Genomic DNA, 21,883 nt, shown 5'->3' with positions numbered 1-21,883 from the left:
GCCCACATTCATCATCAGTCCAGCTCAGCCACCTTGTCCTGGATCTCCTGGCTGTCACCCCTGTCCCTCACATTCTGGTTTCCCACAGCGGCCAGAGGGCACCTGGGAACCCCTCAGTCAGGTCAACTCCGTCCTCTGCTCAGAATCCCCCATGGCTCCCACAGCACTTGGTGTAAAAGTCAGGGTCCTCACTGTGACTCACAAGACACGCTCAATTACGTCCTTGCCCTCACCTCCTCCCTCCCTCTCAGACACTCCTTCTACCTCCCTGTTTCTCCTTGCGGTTACTGTTCTAAGCCCATTGCAGGCAATACGGGGATGTTGCCTCTGCTGCTGCTGCTGCTGCTGCTAAGTTGCTTCAGTCATGTCCGACTCTGTGCGACCCCATAGACGGCAGCCCACCAGGCTCCCCCATCCGTGGGATTCTCCAGGCAAGAACACTGGAGTGGGTTTCCATTTCCTTCTCCAATGCATGAAAGTGAAAAGTGAATGTGAGGTCACTCAGTCATGTCCGACTCTTAGCGACCCCATGGACTGCAGCCCACCAGGCTCCTCCATCCATGGGATTTGCCAGGCAAGAGTACTGGAGTGGGGTGCCATTGCCTTCTCCAATGTTGCCTCTACCCCATGCATTTTCTTGACTGATGTCCTAGCTTGTTTCAAGGGTGGATTGGGGATCTTTGCCAAGCTGAAACAAGCCACCCTGATCTACTCTTACTTCTTTCTGGAAGACCTGGGATTTCCCTGGTGGCATAGTGGATAAGAATCTGCCTGCCAGTGCAGGGAACACGGGTTCAATCCCTGTTCCTGGAAGATCCCATATGCTGTGGATCAACTAAGCCCAGGAGCCACAACCACTGAGTCTGAGTGTTGCAACTACTGAAGCCCCTGCAATTAGAGCCTGTGCTCCACAACAGTGAGAAGCCCAGGCACCACAACAGAGAGTAGCCCCCCACTTGCCCCAATAAGAGAGCCTGCGTAACGCATTGAAGACCCAGCAGAGCCAAAAATAAAAAGACATTAAAAAAAAAGACAGAAGCCTAAACGTAGCTGCAATTTAACCCTGCAGCAGCTGAGAAGCTGTGACTTTGAATTTGCCTCAACATGTCCAAAGTCTGTTTTCCAATTATGACAGGTGAGAGTGCCTGGCCAAAAAGACGTCAGGTTACAGGGCTAGACATTGTCTTATTTGCATAACTGGAACCCATGACAGTTGCACCCATGGACAGATCTCCAGGCGAGTTGCTTGTTTCATGGGAGAGTTGGGACCCAGAAAGTTCTGAGCTTAGGACTCCCCAGGAGGCTCAGATGGTAAAGAACCCACCTGCCAATGCAGGAGACGAGGGTTCGATCCAGGGATCGGGAAGATCCTGTGGAGAAGGAAATGGCAACCCACTCCAGTATTCTTGCCTGGAGAATCCCATGGACAGAGGAGCCTGGAAGTCCATGGGGTCAAAAAGAGCCAGACAAGACTTAGTGACTAAACAACAACAACAACAACAAAGTCCTGAGCTCAGGGGCATGCCCATGCCAGCCCCATGGTGAGGGTGAGAGCCAAGGAACACATAGAACTGGGACCCGGATGCTTTCCTTTTGTACCAGGAAGCCTCCTCAACACTGGAACTGCTACGCCATCACCATCGAGCCCTCACCACTAACTGACCCTCAATGTGTATGTGGGCCTTTGTGCCCATGAAGCTTCTGGATTCGTGTGTGTGCATGTGCATGCCTGCCACCTGCAGGGCACACGTGTGTGCATTTTGCACCCCTAGTGCATGCGAGAGCCCCACCCTCCTTCTGCTATCTGCTCACATGCCCGTGTGTGCCCGTCAGGGCTGTGGTGTAGCTTCTCCAGCCAGGCAGGGGCCCTGAATCCACACTCACCATGGCCGAGAGAGGCTCCCACATTGCCTGCCAACATCACTGTCTGCTTACTGCCTGAGAGAGGAGGAGCTGAGGGCCAGGGTCCTGTTATACAGGGGGTCCCTGGAGCTGCTGTCCCAGGGGGTCCCCAGACACTAACGAGCCCCCCAGGGCTCAGGCTGGAAACACCCCGCAGGGTTTTTCCCTCCAGGAAACTGGAGACCCCAGGGTCTGCTTCTCCAGCCCACAGGATCTGTTGGTAAAAACGAGTGGGAAAGGACTCATGACAATTTCTTTTTTTGGGTGGTGGTCCCAAATGCACACCTCACTCCATCCATTCCTCCTAGTGACCCTCAGGGCCCAGCAGGTGCTGGACAAGCCTGCTGCCCCAAGGAAGGTGGGCCCTCTATACTCTGCTCTCAAAGCGGGAAGGAAGAAGTGCATCATTTTGATGTTATTCAGTTGCTCAGTTGTGTCTGACTCTTTGCGACCCCACGGACTATGGCACACCAGGCTTCTCTGTCCGTCACCAACTCCCGAAGTTTGCTCAAACTTATGTCCATCAAGTCAGTGATGCCATCCAACCATCTTATCCTCAGCGTCCCCTTCTCCTCCTGTCTTCAATCTTTCCCAGCATCAGGGTCCTTTCCAGTGAGTCAGTTCTTCGCATCAGGTGGCCAAAGTACTGGAGCTTCATCTTCAGCATCAGTCCTTCCAATGAATATTCAAGGTTGATTTCCTTTAAGATTGACTGGTTTGATCTCCTTGATCAACTAGAAGACTCTCAAGAGTCTTCTCCAGTACCACAGTTTGAAGGTATCAATTCTTCGGCTCTCTGCATTTTTTATTGTCCAGCTCTCACATCTGTACATGACTACTGGAAAAACTATAGCTGTGACTATACAGACTGTTGTCAGCAAAGTAAAGGAGAAAAGCAGAGAGATAGCTACAAAAGGAATGAAGAGGCTGAGCCAAAGTGGAAACAATGCCCAGTTATGGATGTGTCTGGTGGTGAAAATAAGTTCAACGCTGTAAAGAACAATATTGCATAGGACCCTGGAATATTAGGTCCATGAATCAAGGTAAATTGGAAGTATTCAAACACGAGATGGCAAGAGTGAACATCGACATTTTAGGTATCAGTGATGTTGCTGTACAATTTTTGTTTGTTTTAGTCACTAAGTTGTGCCCAACACTTTTGAGACCCCATGGACTGTAGCCATCCAGAATCCCTCTGTCCATGGGATTTCCCAGGCAAGCATACTGAAGTGGGTTTCTATTTCCTTTTCCAGGGGATCTTCCTGACCCAGCGATCAAACCCTCATCTGCTACTTTGGCAGGCGGATTCTGTACTGCTGTGAAGTAGTGAAGTCACTCAGTTGTGTCCTACTCTTTGCGACCCCATGGACTGTAGTCTACCAGGCTCCTCTGTTTGTGGGATTTTCCAGGCAAGAATACTGGAGTGGGTTGCCATTTCTTTCTCCAGGAGATCTTCCCAACCCAGGGATCCCGCATTGTAGGCAGACGTTTTACCTCTGAGCCACCAGGGAAGTCCCTATACTGCTGAGCCACCTGGAAAACCTTTGGCCAATATCTCTCACATTATTTTCCCCTCCATCAATTCCTGGTAACCACCACTCTACTCTGTTTATGAGTTCAGCTTTCTTACATTCCCCACATAAGTGAGATCATGCAGTATTTGTCTTTTGGTGTCTGATTTATTTCACTTAGCATAAATGGCCTCAAGGTCCTGTTGTAACAATTGGCAAGGTTTCTGTTATTACAAATGGCAAGGTTTCCTTCGATATACCATATTATATACAATATATATACATATATATAACATTATATATATTTCTTCTTTGTCTATTTTCATCCAATGCCAGACACTTAGGTTGTTTCCATGTCTTGGCTATTATGAACACTGCTGCAATGAACATAGGAGTCCAAGCTGAGCAATTTAACTTCACGAGTTAAATTTCTCAACTGTACATGAGTCCAGTCTCATGATTTTTCATACCCACCCGCTGTACACCTACAACCCCTGTCATAGTTGAAGGTCCCCCAGAAGCAGACGCTGAGACAAGGATTTGAGTGTAGGTAAGCTTATTTTCCCCGTCTATTTCCCATGAAGTGATGGGACCAGATGCCATGATCTTCGTTTTCTGAATGTTGAGCTTTAAGCCAACCTTTTCACTCTCTTCTTTCACTTTCATCAAGAGGCTTTTTAGTTTCTCTTCACTTTCTGCCATAAGGGTGGTGTCATCTGCATATCTGAGGTTATTGATATTTCTCCCGGCAATCTTGATTCCAGCTTGTGTTCTTTCCAGCCCAGCGTTTCTCATGATGTACTCTGCATAGAAGTTAAATAAGCAGGGTGACAATATACAGCCTTGACGTACTCCTTTTCCTATTTGGAAGCAGTCTGTTGTTCCATGTCCAGTTCTAACTGTTGCTTCCTGACCTGCATATAGGTTTCTCAAGAGGCAGGTTAGGTGGTCTGGTATTCCCATCTCTTTCAGAATTGTCCACAGTTTATTGTGATCCAGGCAGTCAAAGCATCGGTATAGTCAATAAAGCAGAAATAGATGATTTTCTGGAACTCTCTTGCTTTTTCGATGATCCAGCAGATGTTGGCAATTTGATCTCTGGTTCCTCTGCCTTTTCTAAAACTAGCTTGAACATCAGGAAGTTCACGGTTCACATATTGCTGAAGCCTGGCTTGGAGAATTTTGAGCATTTCTTTACTAGCATGTGAGATGAGTGCAATTTTGCAGTAGTTTTAGCATTCTTTGGCATTGCCTTTCTTTGGGATTGTAATGAAAACTGACCTTTTCCAGTCCTGTGGCCACTGATGAGTTTTCCAAATTTGCTGGCATATTGAGTGCAGCACTTTCACAGCATCATCTTTCAGGATTTGAAATAGCTCAACTGAAATTCCATCACCTCCACTAGCTTTGTTCGTAGTGATGCTCTCTAAGGCCCACTTGACTTCACATTCCAGGATGTCTGGCTCTAGGTGAGTGATCACACCATCGTGATTATCTTAGTCGTGAAGATCTTTTTTTGTACAGTTCTTCTGTGTATTCTTGCCACCTCTTCTTAATATCTTCTGCTTCTGTTAGGTCCATACCATTTCTGTCCTTTATCCAGCCCATCTTTGCATGAAATGTTCCCTTGGTATCTCTAATTTTCTTGAAGAGATCTCTAGTCTTTCCCATTCTGCTGTTTTCCTCTATTTCTTTGCATTGATTGCTGAGAAAGGCTTTCTTATCTCTTCTTGCTATTCTTTGGAACTCTGCATTCAGATGCTTATATCTTTCCTTTTCTCCTTTGCTTTTCACTTCTCTTCTTTTCACAGCTATTTGTAAGGCCTCCCGAGACAGCCATTTTGCTTTTTTGCATTTCTTGTCTGAAATGCAGTACTTGGATGCAATCTCAAAAACGACAGAATGATCCCTGTTCGTTTCCAAGGCAAACCATTCAATATCACAGTAATCCAAGTCTATGCCCCAATCAGTAATGCTGAAGAAGCTGAAGTTGAACGGTTCTATGAAGACCTACAAGACCTTTTAGAACTAACACCCAAAAAAGATGTCCTTTTCATTATAGGGGACTGGAATGCAAAAGTAGGAAGTCAAGAAACATCTGGAGTAACAGGCAAATTTGGCCTTGGAATACGGAATGAAGCAGGGCAAAGGCTAATAGAGTTTTGCCAAGAGAATGCACTGGTCATAGCAAACACCTTCTTCCAATAACACAAGAGAAGACTCTACACATGGACATCACCAGATGGTCAACACCGAAATCAGATTGATTATATTCTTTGCAGCCAAAGATGGAGAAGCTCTATACAGTCAGCAAAAACAAGATCGAGAGCTGACTGTGGCTCAGATCATGAACTCCTTATCGCCAAATTCAGACTTAAATTGAAGAAAGTAGGGAAAACCACTAGACCATTCAGGTATGACATAAATCAAATCCCTTATGATTATACAGTGGAAGTGAGAAATAGATTTAAGGGACTAGATCTGATAGAGTGCCTGATGAACTATGGATGGAGGTTCATGACATTGTACAGGAGACAGGGATTAAGACCATCCCCATGGAAAAGAAATGCAACCATGCCGTCTGAACTCCAAACTCATAAATCCAACAATTAAAAACCAATCAGTGTCAGAACGATGCCTTCAAAAATTCCCTCCTCCATAAAGTAATGAAAGTGAAAGTGTTAGTCCCTCAGTCATGTCTGACTCTTTGCGATCCCATGGACTGTAGCTCACCAGGCTCCTCTGTCCATGGAATTCTCCAGGCAAGAATACTAGAGTGGGTTGCCATGCCCTCCTCCAGGGGATCTTCCTGACCCAGGGATAAAACCCAGATCGCCAGCATTTCAGGCAGATTCTTTACAATTTGAGCCACCAGGGAAACCCCTAAAAAAGCAATGAGAAAACTAAAAATAGATAGTGGTACTGATGGCATAATCTTGTAAATATACTACAATCCCCTGAATGGTGCACTTTAAATATGTGAATTTTATAGTATTTGAATTATATTTCAATTTAAAAAATCAATCAATGTAATCTACCATATTATCAAACTAAAGAAGAAAACTTATATATTGACACAGAAAAAGCACTTGACAAAATCCATCACTATTAGCACACTAGTAATAAGAGACTTCCACAACTTGATATACTTCTACCCAAAACCTACAGCTAACACTTTACTTAATGGTGAAAGATTTAATGTTTTCCCTCTAAAATGTAAAACAAGACCAGGATGTCTCCTTTCACCACATCTATTCATTATTGTATTGAAGTCAAGTCTCATAAAATAAGGCAAGGAATTCCTAGCAAAACATAAAAGAAAAAGCATTTTGACTGGGCTTTAGTAAAACTAGAAATGTCTGCGTTATGAAAGATACAGTTAGAAGAGTGAAAAGTTAAGACATTTGAAATAAAGATATTTGCAAATATCTGACAAAAGATTGTTATCTAGAACATATAGAGAACTCCAAAAATCAACAGTAAGAAAACAAAAAAAGTCTTCAGTTGGGTTCAGTTCAGTCGCTTAGTTGTGTCCAACTCTTTGTGACCCCATGAACCACAGCACACCAGGCCTCCCTGTCCACCACCAACTCCCGGAGTTCACCCAAACCCATGTCCATCGAGTCGGTGATGCCATCCAACCATCTCATCCTCTGCCATCCCCTTCTCCTCCTGCCCTCAATCTTTCCCAGCATCAGGGTCTTTTCAAATGAGTCAGCTGTTTGCATCAGGTAGCCAAAATACTGGAGTTTCAACTTCAACATCAGTCCTTCCAGTGAACACCCAGGACTGATCTCTTTTAGGATGGACTGGGATTATTGATATTTCTCCCAGCAATCTTGATTCCAGCTTAAAAATGGACAAAACAGGGACTTCCCTAGTGGTCCAGTGGTTAAGAATCCCCCTTGTAATGCAGAGAACACTGGTTTGATCTCTGATCCTGGAAAATCCCACACGCCATGAGGCAACTAAGCCTGCATGCCCTAGAGCCTACGCTCCACACAAGAGGGACCACCACTATGAGAAGCCTCACAGCACAGCTAGAGTGTAGCCCCTGCTCACTACAACTAGAGAAAGCCCACATGCAGCCAAAGGAAGACCCAGTGCAGCCAAAAATAAAATAAACTAATTTTTTTAAATGGACAAAACACACAAGACAAACATTTCACTAAAGAGGATATACAGATGGCAAATAAATACATGAAAATATGATCAAATCATTAGCCATTAGGAAAATGCATATAAAAACCTCAATTAGATACATCTGTGCATCTAATCAGAGAAGACAATGGCACCCCACTCCAGTACTCTTGCCTGGAAAATCCCATGGATGGAGGAGCCTGGTAGGCTGCAGTCCATGGGGTCGCTAAGAGTCGGACACAACTGAGTGACCTCACATTCACTTTTCACTTTCACGAATTTGGAGAAGGAAATGGCAACCCACTCCAGTGTTCTTGCCTGGAGAATCCCAGGGACGGCGGAGCCTGGTGGGCTGCCGTCTATGGGGTCGCACAGAGTCGGACACGACTGAAGCGACTGAGCAGCAGCAGCAGCAGTGCATCCAATAAAATGGCAAAAGATAAAAACAAAACAACAACAATAACAAAACTTGACGATACCAAGTGCCAATGAGGATGTGGAACTGGAGGTTTCAGACATTGTTGTAAATGCAAAATTGCATATAGCCTCTCTTGAAAACAATGTGGAAGTTTCTTATAAAGTTAAACATCTTTACCATATGGGCCAATAATTCCACTTCTACATATTTTTCCTAGGAAATGAAAACATACATCCACACAAAAACCTATCCATGAAATGTTTATGACAGCCATATTTAAAACTGCCAGAAACTGGTCACAATGCCGATGTCCTTCAATAAGTAAAGGGTTAAACAAACTGTGATATATCCTTATAGTGGAATACTACTCAGAAATGAAAAATAGAAACTTACTGAAACATGGAAGAAAAGCTATGACAAACCTAGACAGTGTATTAAAAAGCAGAGACATCACTTTGCCAGTAAAGGTCCCTATAGTCAAAGCTATGGTTTTTCCCGTAGTCATGTATGGATGTGAGAGTTGGACCATAAGGAAGGCTGAACACCGAAGAACTGATACTTTTGAACTGTGGTGTTAGGGAAGACTCTTGAGAGTCCCTTGGACAGCAAGGAGATCAAATCAGTCAATTCCAAAGGAAATCAACCCTGAATATTCATTGGAAGAACTGATGTTGAAGCTGAAGTTCCAATACTTGGCCACCTGATGCGAAGAGCAAACTCACTGGAAAAGACCCTGACGCTGGAAAGATTGAGGGCAGGAGGAGAAGGGGGTGACAGAGGATGAGATGGTTGGATGGCATCACTGACTCGATGGACATGAATTTGAGCAAACTCCAGGAGACAGTGAAGGACAGGGAAGCCTGGCATGCTGCAGTCCATGGGGTTCTCAAGGAGTCAGACAGAGAACTTAGCAACTGAGCAACAACTGAAACATGAATCAAAGGAGGCGGAGTGACTGTTTAGTAGTTGTTTCCACAGAATTCCTGCTTCCACAAAACTGATAACCCTTAAATATACCCCACCCCCCAGTTCCAGAGCAGAGACTGATTGCTTTAAGAAATAAGCACATTCTTTTTTTCTTTTTGGTGGTAAAGCTGAATTAGCTGATGCACTATCAAAGGTGTCAAAAACTTAAAGATTGTTGAGAGGCAAAACCCAACAATTTTATTTCAAGATAGCAAGTTGCCCTGGCATACAAAAAAAAAACACAGAAAAAGTTTATTTGGTGGTCACTGCATGAATCTTGAAACCAAATTCCAGATTGATGATACTGATAAAAGATGGTAGTTATTAATTAATCCATGTTCAGTTCAGTCACTCAGTCATGTCCAACTCTTTGCAACCCCGAGACCCAAGGACTGCAGCATGCCAGGGTTCCCTGTCCTTTACCAACTCCCAGACCTTATTCAAACTCATGTCCATAGAGTCGGTGATGCCATCCAACCATCTCATCCTCTGTCATCCCCTTCTCCTCCCACCTTCAATCTTTCCCAGCATCAGGGTCTTTTCAAAAGAGTCAGTTCTTCACATCAGGTGGCCAAATTATTGGAGTTTCATTTTCAGCATCAGTCCTTTCAATGAATATTCAGGACTGATTTCCTTTAGGATGGACTGGTTTGATCTCTTTGCAGTCTGCGGGACTCTCAAGAGTCTTCTTCAATACCACAGTTCAAAAGCATCAGTTCTTTGGTGCTCAGCTTTCTTTATTGTCCAACTCTCACATCCATACATGACTACTGGAAAAACCATAGCTTTGACTAGACAGACCTTTGTTGGCAAAGTAATGTCTCTGCTTTATAATATGCTGTCTAGGTTGGTAATAGCTTTTCTTCCAAGGAGCAAGCGTCTTTTAATTTCATGGCTGCAGTCACCATCTGCAGTGATTTTGAAGCCCAAAGAAATAAAGTCTCTCACTGTTTCCATAGTTTCTCCATCTATTTGCTATGATGAGATGGGACTGGATGCCATGATGTTAGTTTTTGAATGTTGAATTTTAAGCCAACTTTTTTACTCTCCTCTTTCACTTTCATCAAGAGGCTCTTTAGATCTTCTTCACTTTCTGCCATAAAGTTGGTGTCACCTATGTATTTGAGGTTGTTGATATTTCTCCCAGCAATCTTGACTCCAGCTTGTGCTTCATCCAGCCCAGCATTTCTCATGATGTACTCTGCATAGAAGTTAAATAAGCAGGGTGACAATATACAGTCTTGTTGTACTCCTTTCCCTATTTGGAACCAGTCTGTTCTTCCATATACAGTTCTAACTGTTGCTTCTTGACCTGCATACAGATTTCTCAGGAGACAGGTAAGGTGGTCTGGTATTCCCATCTCTTTCAGAATTTTCCACAGTTTATTGTGATCCACATGGTCAAAGGCTTTGGTGTAGTCAGTAAAGCAGAAGTAGATGTTTTTCTGGAACTCTCTTGCTTTTCAATTACTCAGAGGATGATGGCAATTTGATCTCTGGTTCCTCTCCCTTTCTAAATCCAGCTTTAACATCTGGAAGTTCATGGTTCACATACTGCTGAAGCCTGGCTTGGAGAATTTTGAGCATTACTTTGCTACCATATGAGATGAGTGCAGTTGTGCAGTAATTTGAAGATTCTTTGGCATTGACTTTCTTTGGGATTGGAATGAAAACTGACCTTTTCCAGTCCTGTGGCCACTGATGAGTTTTCCAAATTTGCTGGCATATTGAGTGCAGCACTTTCACAGCATCATCTTTTAGGATTTGAAATAGCTCACCTGGAATTCCATCCCGTTATCCACACTAGCCCACTGCAAACTAATTTACATTGCCCGCCAGAACTCTCCCACATAACCTTGTTATGGGTGGGGACTCCCGTGTTGGCTCCCGACAATCATATATACGTAAATGAGTCTCTGTTAGTACTGACACCTCCTTCTCACTCCCCATAGGATTTAAGTTCTAGTTTCAGCCATCTTATGGGTTAAACGTGCTTGGTCTAACAGAGAACTATTTAGATGTTGTCAAGCAAGATTTTCTTTATTTGATGGTAACAACAGAGGCTACAGTTTAGTACTTAAACCAGCAGTTAATAGGGACCTTCTATTCGGCTGCCGTCTATGGGGTCACAGAGTCGGACACGACTGAAGCGACTTAGCAGCAGCAGCAGCAGCATTCAGGCAGAGTAACTAAAAGCAGCTGTGAAAACTGCAAAGAAAACTAGAGACAGGACAAGAGGCAGTGAAAGCCTGACTGCTGTAAGCTGGTACACACCCCTGCATTTCAGCAAGCACAGGAAAGCCAAAGTCACTGACTGCTTTCCTCACTGACTTGAATTGACAGTTTCTTCTCCAACCATCTTGTTACTGGTTGCATTCTACTGCTGCTGCTACTGCTAAGTCGCTTCAGTCGTGTCTGACTCCATGCGACCCCATAGACGGCAGCCCACCAGGCTCCCCCGTCCCTGGGATTCTCCAGGCAAGAACACTGGAGTGGGTTGCCATTTCCTTCTCCAATGTGTGAAAGTGAAAAGTGAAAGTGAAGTCGCTCAGTCGTGTCTGACTCTTTGCGACCCCATGGACTGCAGCCCACCAGGCTCCTCTGTCCGTGGGATTTTCCAGGCAAGAGTACTGGAGTAGGGTGCCATTGCTTCAGGTTGCATGTGCTTTAATTTGCTTCCTGGGGGTCCCAGAGGCTGCTCTCCAGGCAGAGGCGCCAGGCTGGGCTCTCCTGCAGCGGGCCCCCCATGCCAGCCCTGCAGACCCTCAGGAAGGGCCGTGTCCTCCTCCAGGCCTCCCGTGCCCTCCACGAGCTCCTCGTAAGTGATCTTCTCAGCGAACGGCCGCGGCCCAAGCAGCTCCACCATGTCAGCCCGCTCCAGCACCTCCTTCTTCAGCAGCCGCCTGCCCAGCTTGTGCACCTTGTCCACCTGCTCACAGTAACATATGAGCAGGTCCAGAGTGCATGCAAGCGCGGAGCCGATGAGCCACCGCACCTCCTTGTCTATGAGCTGGGCCATGGCCTCGCTGAATGGCTTCTCCACCAGCGCCTCTCCTGGCCACGGGAGGTCGAAGGACACCTGGCCCAGCTTCTCGCTCATCCCGAACTGCATGATCTGAGCCTAGGCGCTCTGGGTGACCTTCCTCAGGTCATCCTGGGCCCCCGTGGTGACCCGCCCGAAGAACAGCTGCTCAGCCATGCGGCTGCCCAACATGGCACACAAGCGGTCAAAGAGCTGCTCCAGTGTGTACAGGTACTACTCCCTGGGCAGGCACTGGGCATAGCTGAGCCCCTTGCCCCGGGGGACAATGGACACCTTGAGCAGGGAGTCTGCATGTTCCAGGAACCAGCCCACCACCTCATGGCCAGCCTCGTGGTAGACCACCATCATCTTCTCGCAGGGCTGCAGGACCTGTGTCTTCTTCTCAAGGCCTCCAATGACCCTCTGGATGGCCTGCTCGAAGTGCTTCTCCCCGACACAGGGGTTTAGGTGGCGGGTGGCAATCAGGGCGGTTTCGTTGCAAACATTAGAAATACCAGCACCTGTGAAGCCTGGAGTGAGGGCCGCAAGCTTCCTCGCCAGGGCATCCTTGCTGAGGCTCTCGTCCAACTTGAGTGGACGCAGGTGGACCCTGAAGATAGATGACCTGCCTTTGATGTCCGGGGGGCCAGTGTAAATCTGATGGTCGAAGCGGCCCGGCCACATCAGGGCTGGGTCAAGGACGTGGGGACGGTTGGTGCTGGCCAGCACGATGACGTTCGTGGTAGAGTTGAATCCGTCCATCTCCACGAGCAGCTGGTTCAGGGTGTTCCGCTCACTCCGGCCTCCAAAGTGCCTGCAGCCACGCTTCTGGCCAATTGCATCAATCTCATCAACAAACAAGATACAGGGAGCATTTTTCCGGGCCACTGCAAACATGTCATGAACCCAAGCTGGGCCAACACCAACAAACATCTCCAGGAACTCAGACCCATTCATGGTGATGAAGGGCACACCAGCCTCCCCCACGATTGCCTTGGGGAGAAGCGTCTTGCCAGTACCAGGAGGACCTGTGAGCAGGGGTCCCTTTGGAATTTTGGCCCCAAGGTCCTGGTACTGTTTGGAGTTCTTCAGGGAATTCACAAACTCCGTGATCTCCAGCTTGGCCTCTTCGCAACCAGCCACGTCTGCAAACCGCACACCGATGTCATCCTTGATGGTCTTGGCTATTGTTTCACCAATGCCAAAGAGGCCCCCTCCTTGCCCACCATGCCCAGCCCCCACCAGACCCCACCTCATGGCATAGAGGAAGATGCCAATCAGGAGAAGGGTGGGCACCAGGCTTCACAAGAAAGTCCCATCACTCTCTAGTTAAATATAAAGAATCAGTCTTCATAGTAAAATCATCTTTTCAGAAGAGCTATACACAATACATTCAAAACCACTGACTGTTTTTTCTTCTTTGTTTCCTTGAACTTGTAGGTGGTTGAATCTCTTGTGTTTCTTCTTTTTCACCAGATATGGGCTGTTTGAAAACTATTTCATTATCTTTATCATCATCATTCATTTTAGCCACTTGAGATTTTTGTTTTTCCAAAAATGTTGGTGTACAAATTGGTGTGGGACCCTGGCTATCCACAGCCTTCTCAGGAGTGTTAGGAGTGACTGAAGCTGCTTTCTTCTTACATACAACCTGGTGCTTTCTGGAATTTCAAGGACCAGTGTTCGAGCATTTTCCTCATTTTTATGTAAGACCTTAACCAATGAAGGGAAACTATAATCAATTCTCTTTTTAGCCAGTCTCTTCCTGAGTAATTTTTCCTCCGTTTTAAACCACTCCTCCATCCATAGCTTTTAAAGAAGCGACTGATTCTGATTGTACCATTTCACTGCTGGATATGATGACCTTTTAAATAGTATATGCCACTCTCAAAAAGTTCTTCATGTATCTTTTCAGGTGGTATAAAATGACACTTCAAGAGTCTTTCACCAAAAAGGTAGCTGTTCATTGTTTCAGCAGCTATTTTGGCAACATCTTCAGACTCAAACTCCACAAAGCCATAGCCTTTGCTACTTCCAGTCTTTTTTACCCCTGGACAGTCTGAATTTTGTAACAGTGCCAAACTGGAAGAAATATACTCAGATCTGGGTTTCATAAAGTGATGGTGGTAAGCAAACCTGAGCCACCTCCTTTTTCAATTTGGCATCCTCCTGTAGGTTTAGGGACAGGAGTGGCTTAGCTGGGTCATTGAAGGCTGCCATTCCACCAACTTGTACGCAGATGAGAAATCAACACATTCTATATCCCATTGCCGTAGTGATTGGCTAGTGCCGTGATGTTCAAAAGCAAGTTTTCATTGCTTGGCAATTGGCAACATCTGGAAACATTTTTGGTTATCACTATGGAAGAGTGGATGCTGCTGGCATCTAGTGGGTGGAGGTCAGGGATGCTGTTAAACATCCTACAATGCAAAGGACAACCTTCTACAGCAAAGAGTGATTTGGCCCTAAATGCCAGTATTACCAACATTGAGGGACACTAGGCTAGAGGATAAATATGTGACCCAGTTGAAGTCAATACAAAATCAACCCCAAGATTGAAAGCTTCTCAACTCTCTGGAATGTACAAGATGGTCTATGATCCTTACACCTATTTTGTTAACACAGAGAGGGAAGATCAGAGCTGTGGAGGTGGGAAGAGAAGCCAGGTTGAGTATCATGTGGAGCCTGGGGGTGAAATGTTGACCTCATTTGAGCCACTAGATGAAATCTCCCCTGAAGCTGGTCCTTTTCAGTTATATGAATCGGTTGGTTTTTGTTTGTTTTAGCTAGCTGGGTAGACTTTTGTGTTACCTGCAACCAAGAGTGCACCAGCTGACAGGAATGAACACTAAACTTCCTCTTTCCTGGAGGAGCCCAGTCTAAACACAGCCTTGTCTTGTGCACAATTATCTGCAAGACATAAAAACCCGTTCAAGCTGGAGTACTTATTAAACGATGCAGCAGTCTCTCCAAACCCCAAGGAAGCATGAAGTATAGTTGAGATCCGTGCAAAACCAGCCTTAGGCACTTAGAAGGCAATTAATAAATACCCACTGATGGCAAAGCTATAGTTTTTGCAGGAATCATGTATGGATGTGAGAGTTGGACCATAAAGAAGGCTGAGTGCCAAAGAATTGATGCTTTCAAATTGTGGAGCTGGAGAAGACTTTTGAGAATCCCTCAGAAAGCAAGGAGTTCAAACAAGTTAATCCTAAAGGAAATCAACTCTGAATATTCACTGGAAGGACTGATGCTGAAGTTGAAACTCCAATCTTTTGACCACCTGATTTGAAGATCTGAATCATTGAAAAAGACCCTGATGCTGGCAAAGATGGAGGGCTGGAGGAGAAAGGGGTGACAGAGGATGAGATGGTTGGATGGTCTCACCAATTCGATAGACATGAGTTTGAGCAAACTCCAGGAGATAGTGAGGGATAGGGAAGCCTGGCATGCTGCAGTCAGTCCATGGGGTCACAAAGAGTCAGACACGACTTAGAGACTGAAGAACGAATAACATTGATGTCAATGGAATATATGTTCAATTAACTGGAATTTCCATTTGGAAATGAAGTACTCAACATCCTGGAACCATTTGAGTGCTCATCTCTGATTCTCCCATAGAATCTGATCCTCCCAAAGAAGACTGCATAGTTCCAGTCTTCTGCTGTTTTCTCATCAGTACCCAGCACCCCAAATTGTCCATCAATATTTCTTCATCTGTCTTGGCCTTAGTAGCTCCACCAAATGATAGCTTTCTTGGCATCCTCATTTTAAAAACATTCTCAAGCAAGAATCTGATTGGCTCAACTTTAGTTAGGTGGCCATCCCTAGTCCAGTCAATGGAGTCATCCATCAAAAGAGGAAGCAAAAGTGGGTCAGCAGGTGAACCAGATGGTTTGGTCCCAAGATGAAAGCTCAAGTTACCAACCAGGGTTCTTGTACACCTTCATCAATAGAATTGATCAGAGGCCAGATAAGAAATTCCGGCAATCTTGTGTTATATTTAGCTGTCATATATTTTTTGTTTCCTTCAGTCTGGAAAAGTTTCTCATTCTTTTCTTGACCTTCATCATCTTGACACTTTTGAAGATTACAGACCAGTTATTCTGTAGAATGCCCATTAGTCTGGATTTATCTGATAATTCCCCATGATTACATTCAAGATATGCATCTTTGGCAGAAATACCAGACAAGTGACACTGTTCTTCTCATTACATCATATCAGATGGTGCAAATTTCAATTTCTCACATTACTGATAACAAATTGATGTCTTGATTACGATAGTATCTACCAGTCTTCACTAAAGTTACTCATTTTTCTTTTGTAAATAGCAAGTACTTTGTGGTGAGGTACTTGGAGACTTTGAAACTTTCACATTCCCAATCAGACTTCAATCAATGTATTTATTTATGTTGGGATGGATTAATGGTTTTCTACTTTATTCAGCTGGTTATCATCTGTTAGTATCATTTGTTTGATGTTTCATTTTTTCCTTGCTTTTACTACTGGGTGCCCCTTTAAGATGACATTTTTTATCTTTTAACATGTCTCTATGAGGATGCCCTTTTCACCCCACTTGGGAGTGGGCACCTTCATCGGGTTTCCCTCCTGCCCCACCTCTTGGATGCCCTCCTTCCCCTGCTCACACTCTGGCACCCTCCTCTGGGCTGCTTCGGTTCCATCCCAACCCTCTGTCAGTGGCAGAGACTTCTTTCCTGCATTCTGAACTGAATCCTTCTGTTATATAGAAATATATTATCGGGACAATTAACAAACTTGAATGGCTTCTTCAAATTATACAGTAGTAATGTATCAATGTTAATTTTCTGATCTTGATAATTATATTAAGGACATGTACAAAACTGTTCTTATTTTTAGGAAATATACCAAACAGAATTCAAAAATGATCAGGAATCACATAAGTAATTTTCTCTCAAAAGGATTAGGAAAAGGTTCTTTGCATTATGCTTATAACTTTTCTGTAAATTTTAGAATGAAAACCATACAAAGTGTGTGTGTGTGTATGATAATCCTAGACAGCGTATTATTAAAAAGCAGAGACATCATTTTGCCGACAAAAGTCTGTATCGTCAAAGCTATGGTTTCTCCAGTAGTCATGTATGGATGTGAGAGTTGAAAGATAAAGAAGGTTGAGCGCCAAAGAATTGATGCTTTTGAATTGTGGTGCTGGAGAAGACTCTTGAGGGTTCCTTGGACTGCAAGGAAATCAAATCAGTCAATCCTAAATAAATCAACCCTGAATATTCATTGGAAGGACTGATGCTGAGGCTGAAGCTCTAATACTTTGGCCACCTGATGAGAAGAGCCAACTCATTGGAAAAGACTCTGATGCTGGGAAAGATTGATGGCAAAACGAGAAGAAGCCACTGCAGTGAGAAGCCCACACACCACAGTGAAGAGTAGCTCCTGCTCACCACAACTAGAAATAAAGTCCCAGCGCTTTTATAATTTATACATATATAAATTCCTTTTCAAACTGATAATTAATTTGTCATTGCTAAAGAACTAGCCAGCCGCATTTGGTTCTATCTACACACTATTTGTATCAAGCATCAGAAATAATACCTGTTGATTTTCTTTCTTTTTATTTTAGTAGCTATATATATTTTTTGGAAGACTATCAATGCTGTAAAAAAAATTAAACATACTTTTTATTTAATAACCATCATATTTTTTAAAAGCAAAAAAAAAAGAAAGAAATTCCGGCAAGGTTTTGTTGGGACCGCTGTTGCAGCAGTGGGGAGTGAGAACAAGCAACAGGTTCCCTTTACTTGCTCATTTCCCAACAGCAGAGAGGGACAAGCTGGTTCCTTATATGGGGTAAGTGGGGGCGGGGGGTCCAGGGGTTGAGCTGGAGGGGTGGCTTAGGTGGTACCCAGCCCTCACGTGGTATTGTGTGCAGGAGGCAGGCACAGTACCCTGTTCTTGCTCCCAGCTCTTCAGAGGCGGCAGTTGGGGTTTTCTGGTCTTTTCACATCTTATTGTCTGTAATTTGCCCCCAATACACATGCCTGCAGGTGTTTTTAGTCCCTTATAGTTTCTTTGTATTTTATTGCTCCAGGAGATGTTTGTCTAGGTGCAAGCACTGCAGGAAAGGGTCCCAGGTCCCGTGTCTCAGCCTGTCTCAAAGTTAATGCTGAAGAGGCCAAACCCCCACACTACCACCACCCCTCCTCACCTAGACACACAACAATGACACCGAGTGTTAACTATTCCTTTATTAGGTGGTGACGGAACAGGGGGCTGTACAATGCAAGGCCTGGGGACTTAGCTACACAGGGATTGTGACCAGAAGCTATATTACAAAAATAGCCTACAAATACTTCTATTTTGCCCTGAGGCTGGGCCAGGGGAGTACCAGGAAGAAGAGGTGCCAGGCAGGCAGCTCCTTCTCTTCCTGCAGGCCCATTGTTTACAGGGAGACAAAGTAGAATGCACACATCTCCCTTGGTCGTCATAGTCCCACCAGCCACCCCACCCTCCCAGCTCCCAAAGGGAGAAGGCCCACACCCTAGGATGGGGGTGGGGGGACTGTGGGCGGGCTCTCTTGGGCCAGAGGGCAAAGCTCTAGAATAAGTTCCATCTGGAATGCAGTGAAGTGAGGGAGGTGGAGCAGGGAGGAGGCTCCCAAGTCTCACCCGACCCCTAGCCCCGGAGGGTGCGCCCAAGGGTGCCTACTTGGTACACACCAGGGTTGTGTACTTGGTACACAGGAGCCCGGTCATGCCTGTGTACTTGGTACACAGAATCCAGCTTGGCCGAATGGGCCCACAGACTCAGCCCCACGGGGGCACTGGGGGGGTTTGCAGGGGGGCAGAGAGCATCTCCATATATATATTTTGTAAAAAATAATAATAATAATAAGTTTGTTTAAATGAATTTGTTTCTATACAAAATGTAAAAAAAAATAATAATAATCCACTTGTGTCAGAGCAGGAGGAGTGACAGAAGGGGGCCAGAGAAGGCAAGAAAAGGGGGGAAAAGAGAATGGGGGTAGGGGGGTGTTGGCCACAGGATGAGGGGAGAGGCAGGCGGATGTCCTAGACTCACCACAGGACCCAAGTGTAAGGGTCAGCCTGCACCCCTTATAAATAAAGGAAGACTGAAGCCCTAGGCTGGTGACCTATCTTGGTCACATTGCAAGGAGAGCAGGGTGCAGGAGAAAACAAGAAACAGAATGAAATGGACTAAAAGGGGAGAGAGAGAGGGGAATCATGACTGGGAGCCCCTTCAGCCTTCCAAAATTCAGGAACTGGGGAGCCCTCAGGCCAACACTTGCCTCTTGGGGGTGACTTCAGGCTGGGGCCCTAGCTGGGTCTGGGCCTGAGCAAGAGCGCCAGGGACCGACAGGGGAAGCGGCTGGGCCGACAGGGACCCAGCAGCTGTGGCCGAGGCCCCGGTGGCAGTGGCCGGGCTGGGCGTGGAGTCAGACCAGTCCGAGAGTGAGGGTGGGGAGGGGCTGGCCCAGTGCTCGGGGGACTCGGGGGATGGGGTCAAGTAAGGGTGCTCGCTGGGGACCCGCAGGAAGCGGGCCTTGGGGGGGCTGCCGTGAGCCCCAGCCACCGCGGGGAACTCCTCGCCGTGTCCTGGGGCAGCCAGGTAGGGCGGGGGCCGCTCCTGGGGGGACACAGGATTCCCGGGGTTCAGCAGCTGGGGTCCCGGGGCCAGCGGCAGCAGGAAGGAGGGACCTGGAGGGGCGGGTGGGGGCAGCCGGGCCCAGTCGAGGGGTACGGCCACGGGGTTCAACAGGCCCAGGCTGAGCACGCAGCCCCCAGGGGGCTGACGCCCTAGACCCGCCCGGCCCGCGCCACCCAGCTGCGCCAGAGACACAGCCGTGGCCGTGGCGGCCGCGTAGGGCCCCTCGAGGGGGAAGCCGCCAGGGGACGCGGGGGGCCCGCCAAAGGGCCGCGGGGAGTCCAGCGAGTCCACGGGCGAGAGCGTGACCGAGCTGTCGGCCAAGGGCCCGGGGCAGGCCAGCGTCAGCTTCTTGCCCCGCCCCCGGGTGCCCTGCGCCCCCAGCCCCGCCTTCCCCGGGGGCCTCCGGCTCTTCTTAGCCCCGGACTGCGCCACCTTGAGGCCGGGGAGGAAGGCCCCGGGGGGACAGAGCAAGGGCCCCAGGCCGTGGGGGCCAGCGGGGCTTCGGGGCCCGCTGGGCTGGTCCAGCAAGCGCACGATGTCCTGGTGCAGCCTCTCCTGGGCCACGTCCCGGGGCAGCCTGTCCAGGTGGTCTGTGATCTCCCGGTTGGCAAAGTGGTCTAGCAGCAGCTTGGCCGCCTCGAAGCTACCCTCCCGGGCGGCCAGGAACAGTGGAGTCTCTTCCTGTGGGGGCCCAGGAACCCACAAGATGTCAGGGTCAAGAGTCAGGTTAAGTCCTGCCTAACGTCACAGAGGCCTCTAGTCTCTGGGGGAAACAGAGCTAGGAGTTCATACTCTGCAGCCAGACAGACCTTGATTGGAATCTCAGTTCTGCCTGGATGAAAAACTGGGCAAGTTCTTTCCTTAAAGCCCTATTCATCCAGCACCTATTAAGAAACTTCAGGCCCCAAAGCCAGGACTAGAGTGAGGAGAGTGAGGCACTCACCTTAGGCACAGAATTTAAGGGGGTGGTGAAAAATTCTGCTATCAAAATAAATGGTATTTAATGCAGTTTTTAAAGTTAAGATTAATGCAAAAATATATACATAACAAATATAACATGGATATCTTAGATAAAGATGGAATCTACCCCCTGCATTCTTTTGAACCTCATTTTTCCATTTGTAAAATGAGAGTAATACCACCTTGCAAGGGTTTTCAAACAACAGTCATAATAGCTATCTTTTGTTGAGGATCCTCTAAGCACTTTACAAAAGCATTAGCTCACTGAATTCTTGGAAGAGGCGATGAGGTGGGTACTGTTGCTTCCCCATTTCAAAAATGTGAACAGAAGTTCGGAAGAGTTAAGTAACTTGCCCAAGGTCACCAGCAGCTGCCATACACTTCCTCCCCTGATCCGCTATTGGAACCTCTTGGGCCCTGATCCCACGTGAACACTGGCTACAGGCAGGGTGAATGTCCCCACCAGCCTCCCCCAATCTGCTCTCTGCTGCCTGTGGAGGCTGTTCCAGGGCTGAAGGTGAACCAAAAGCTGGGGCTCACCTTGCTATCCTGCATGTCCTTGTTGGCTCCATTTTTGAGCAGAGCCAAGGTGGCCTCCACGTTGTTGACAGCTGCAGCCCAGTGTAAGGCCGATTTTCCTGTGGGGAAGTGAGGGGAGGTCAAGGTCAGGACCTGGCTCATTAGCTGCCCCTCCCCCACAGGGGAGGACAGGAGTGTCTAGAATATGGGATGGGATGGGGGGGAGGGTAGGCTGAGTACCTGTGTTTGGGTCTATGTGTGCACAGCTATAGGTGTAACTTTCCATATTTGGGGCATATTATGTGGGCCTAACTAAGTTGTATGTAGAGCTGTGCTGTCCAATGCAACAGCCACAGTCACATGTGGTTCTTTAGTTTATATAAATTACAAAAAAAAAAAAAAAAGAAGTTCCCTGGTAGCCTAGTGGTTAGGATTCCAAGCTTTCATTGCTATGGCCCAGGTCCAATCCCTGGTCAGGGAACTGAGATCCCACAAGCTTCACAGCATAGCAAAAAATAAATTAATTCATTAAATTGGTGTCAAGATAGTTTAATGGGGAAAGGATAACTTTCTCAACAGATCATGCTGGAGGGCTTCCCTGGTGGCTCTGCGGTGGAAAATCTGCTTGCCAGTGCAGGGGACACAAATCTGATCCCTGGTCTGGAAGGATCCCACATGCCTTGGAGCAACTAAGCCTGTGTGCCCCAACTATTGGGCCTGTGGTCTAGAGCCCAGGAGCCACAACTACTGATGTCCTTGAGCCCAGAGCTCATGCTCTGCAACAA

General features: G+C 46.7%; 1 protein-coding gene and 1 pseudogene across 1 annotated transcript in view; both read right to left on the bottom strand.

Moving 5' to 3' along the window:
* Positions 1-14: 14 nt before the first annotated feature.
* Positions 15-14,203, bottom strand: LOC147368236 (mitochondrial inner membrane m-AAA protease component AFG3L1 pseudogene; annotated as a pseudogene).
* Positions 14,204-18,181: 3,978 nt separating this feature from the next.
* The window catches only part of NOTCH3 (notch receptor 3), a 39,806-nt gene continuing 36,104 nt past the window's right edge, over positions 18,182-21,883 (bottom strand). Inside the window, exons 32-33 of the mRNA XM_086408768.1 lie at positions 21,120-21,217; positions 18,182-20,300 (exon numbers count right to left, since the gene is read on the bottom strand). Coding sequence (XP_086264894.1) covers positions 19,245-20,300; positions 21,120-21,217 — 1,154 coding nt within the window. The 3' untranslated portion in view covers positions 18,182-19,244. The remainder of the gene's footprint in view (positions 20,301-21,119; positions 21,218-21,883) is intronic.

The sequence above is a fragment of the Bos grunniens genome, chromosome 7 (genome assembly GCF_055505025.1).
Source record: "Bos grunniens cultivar Pamir isolate PY7600 chromosome 7, Bosgru_T2T1.0, whole genome shotgun sequence".
In the NCBI taxonomy this organism is placed as follows: domain Eukaryota; kingdom Metazoa; phylum Chordata; class Mammalia; order Artiodactyla; family Bovidae; genus Bos; species Bos grunniens.
Note: the sequence above shows the minus strand (reverse complement) of the source record. Positions and strands in the feature narration are given on the sequence as shown.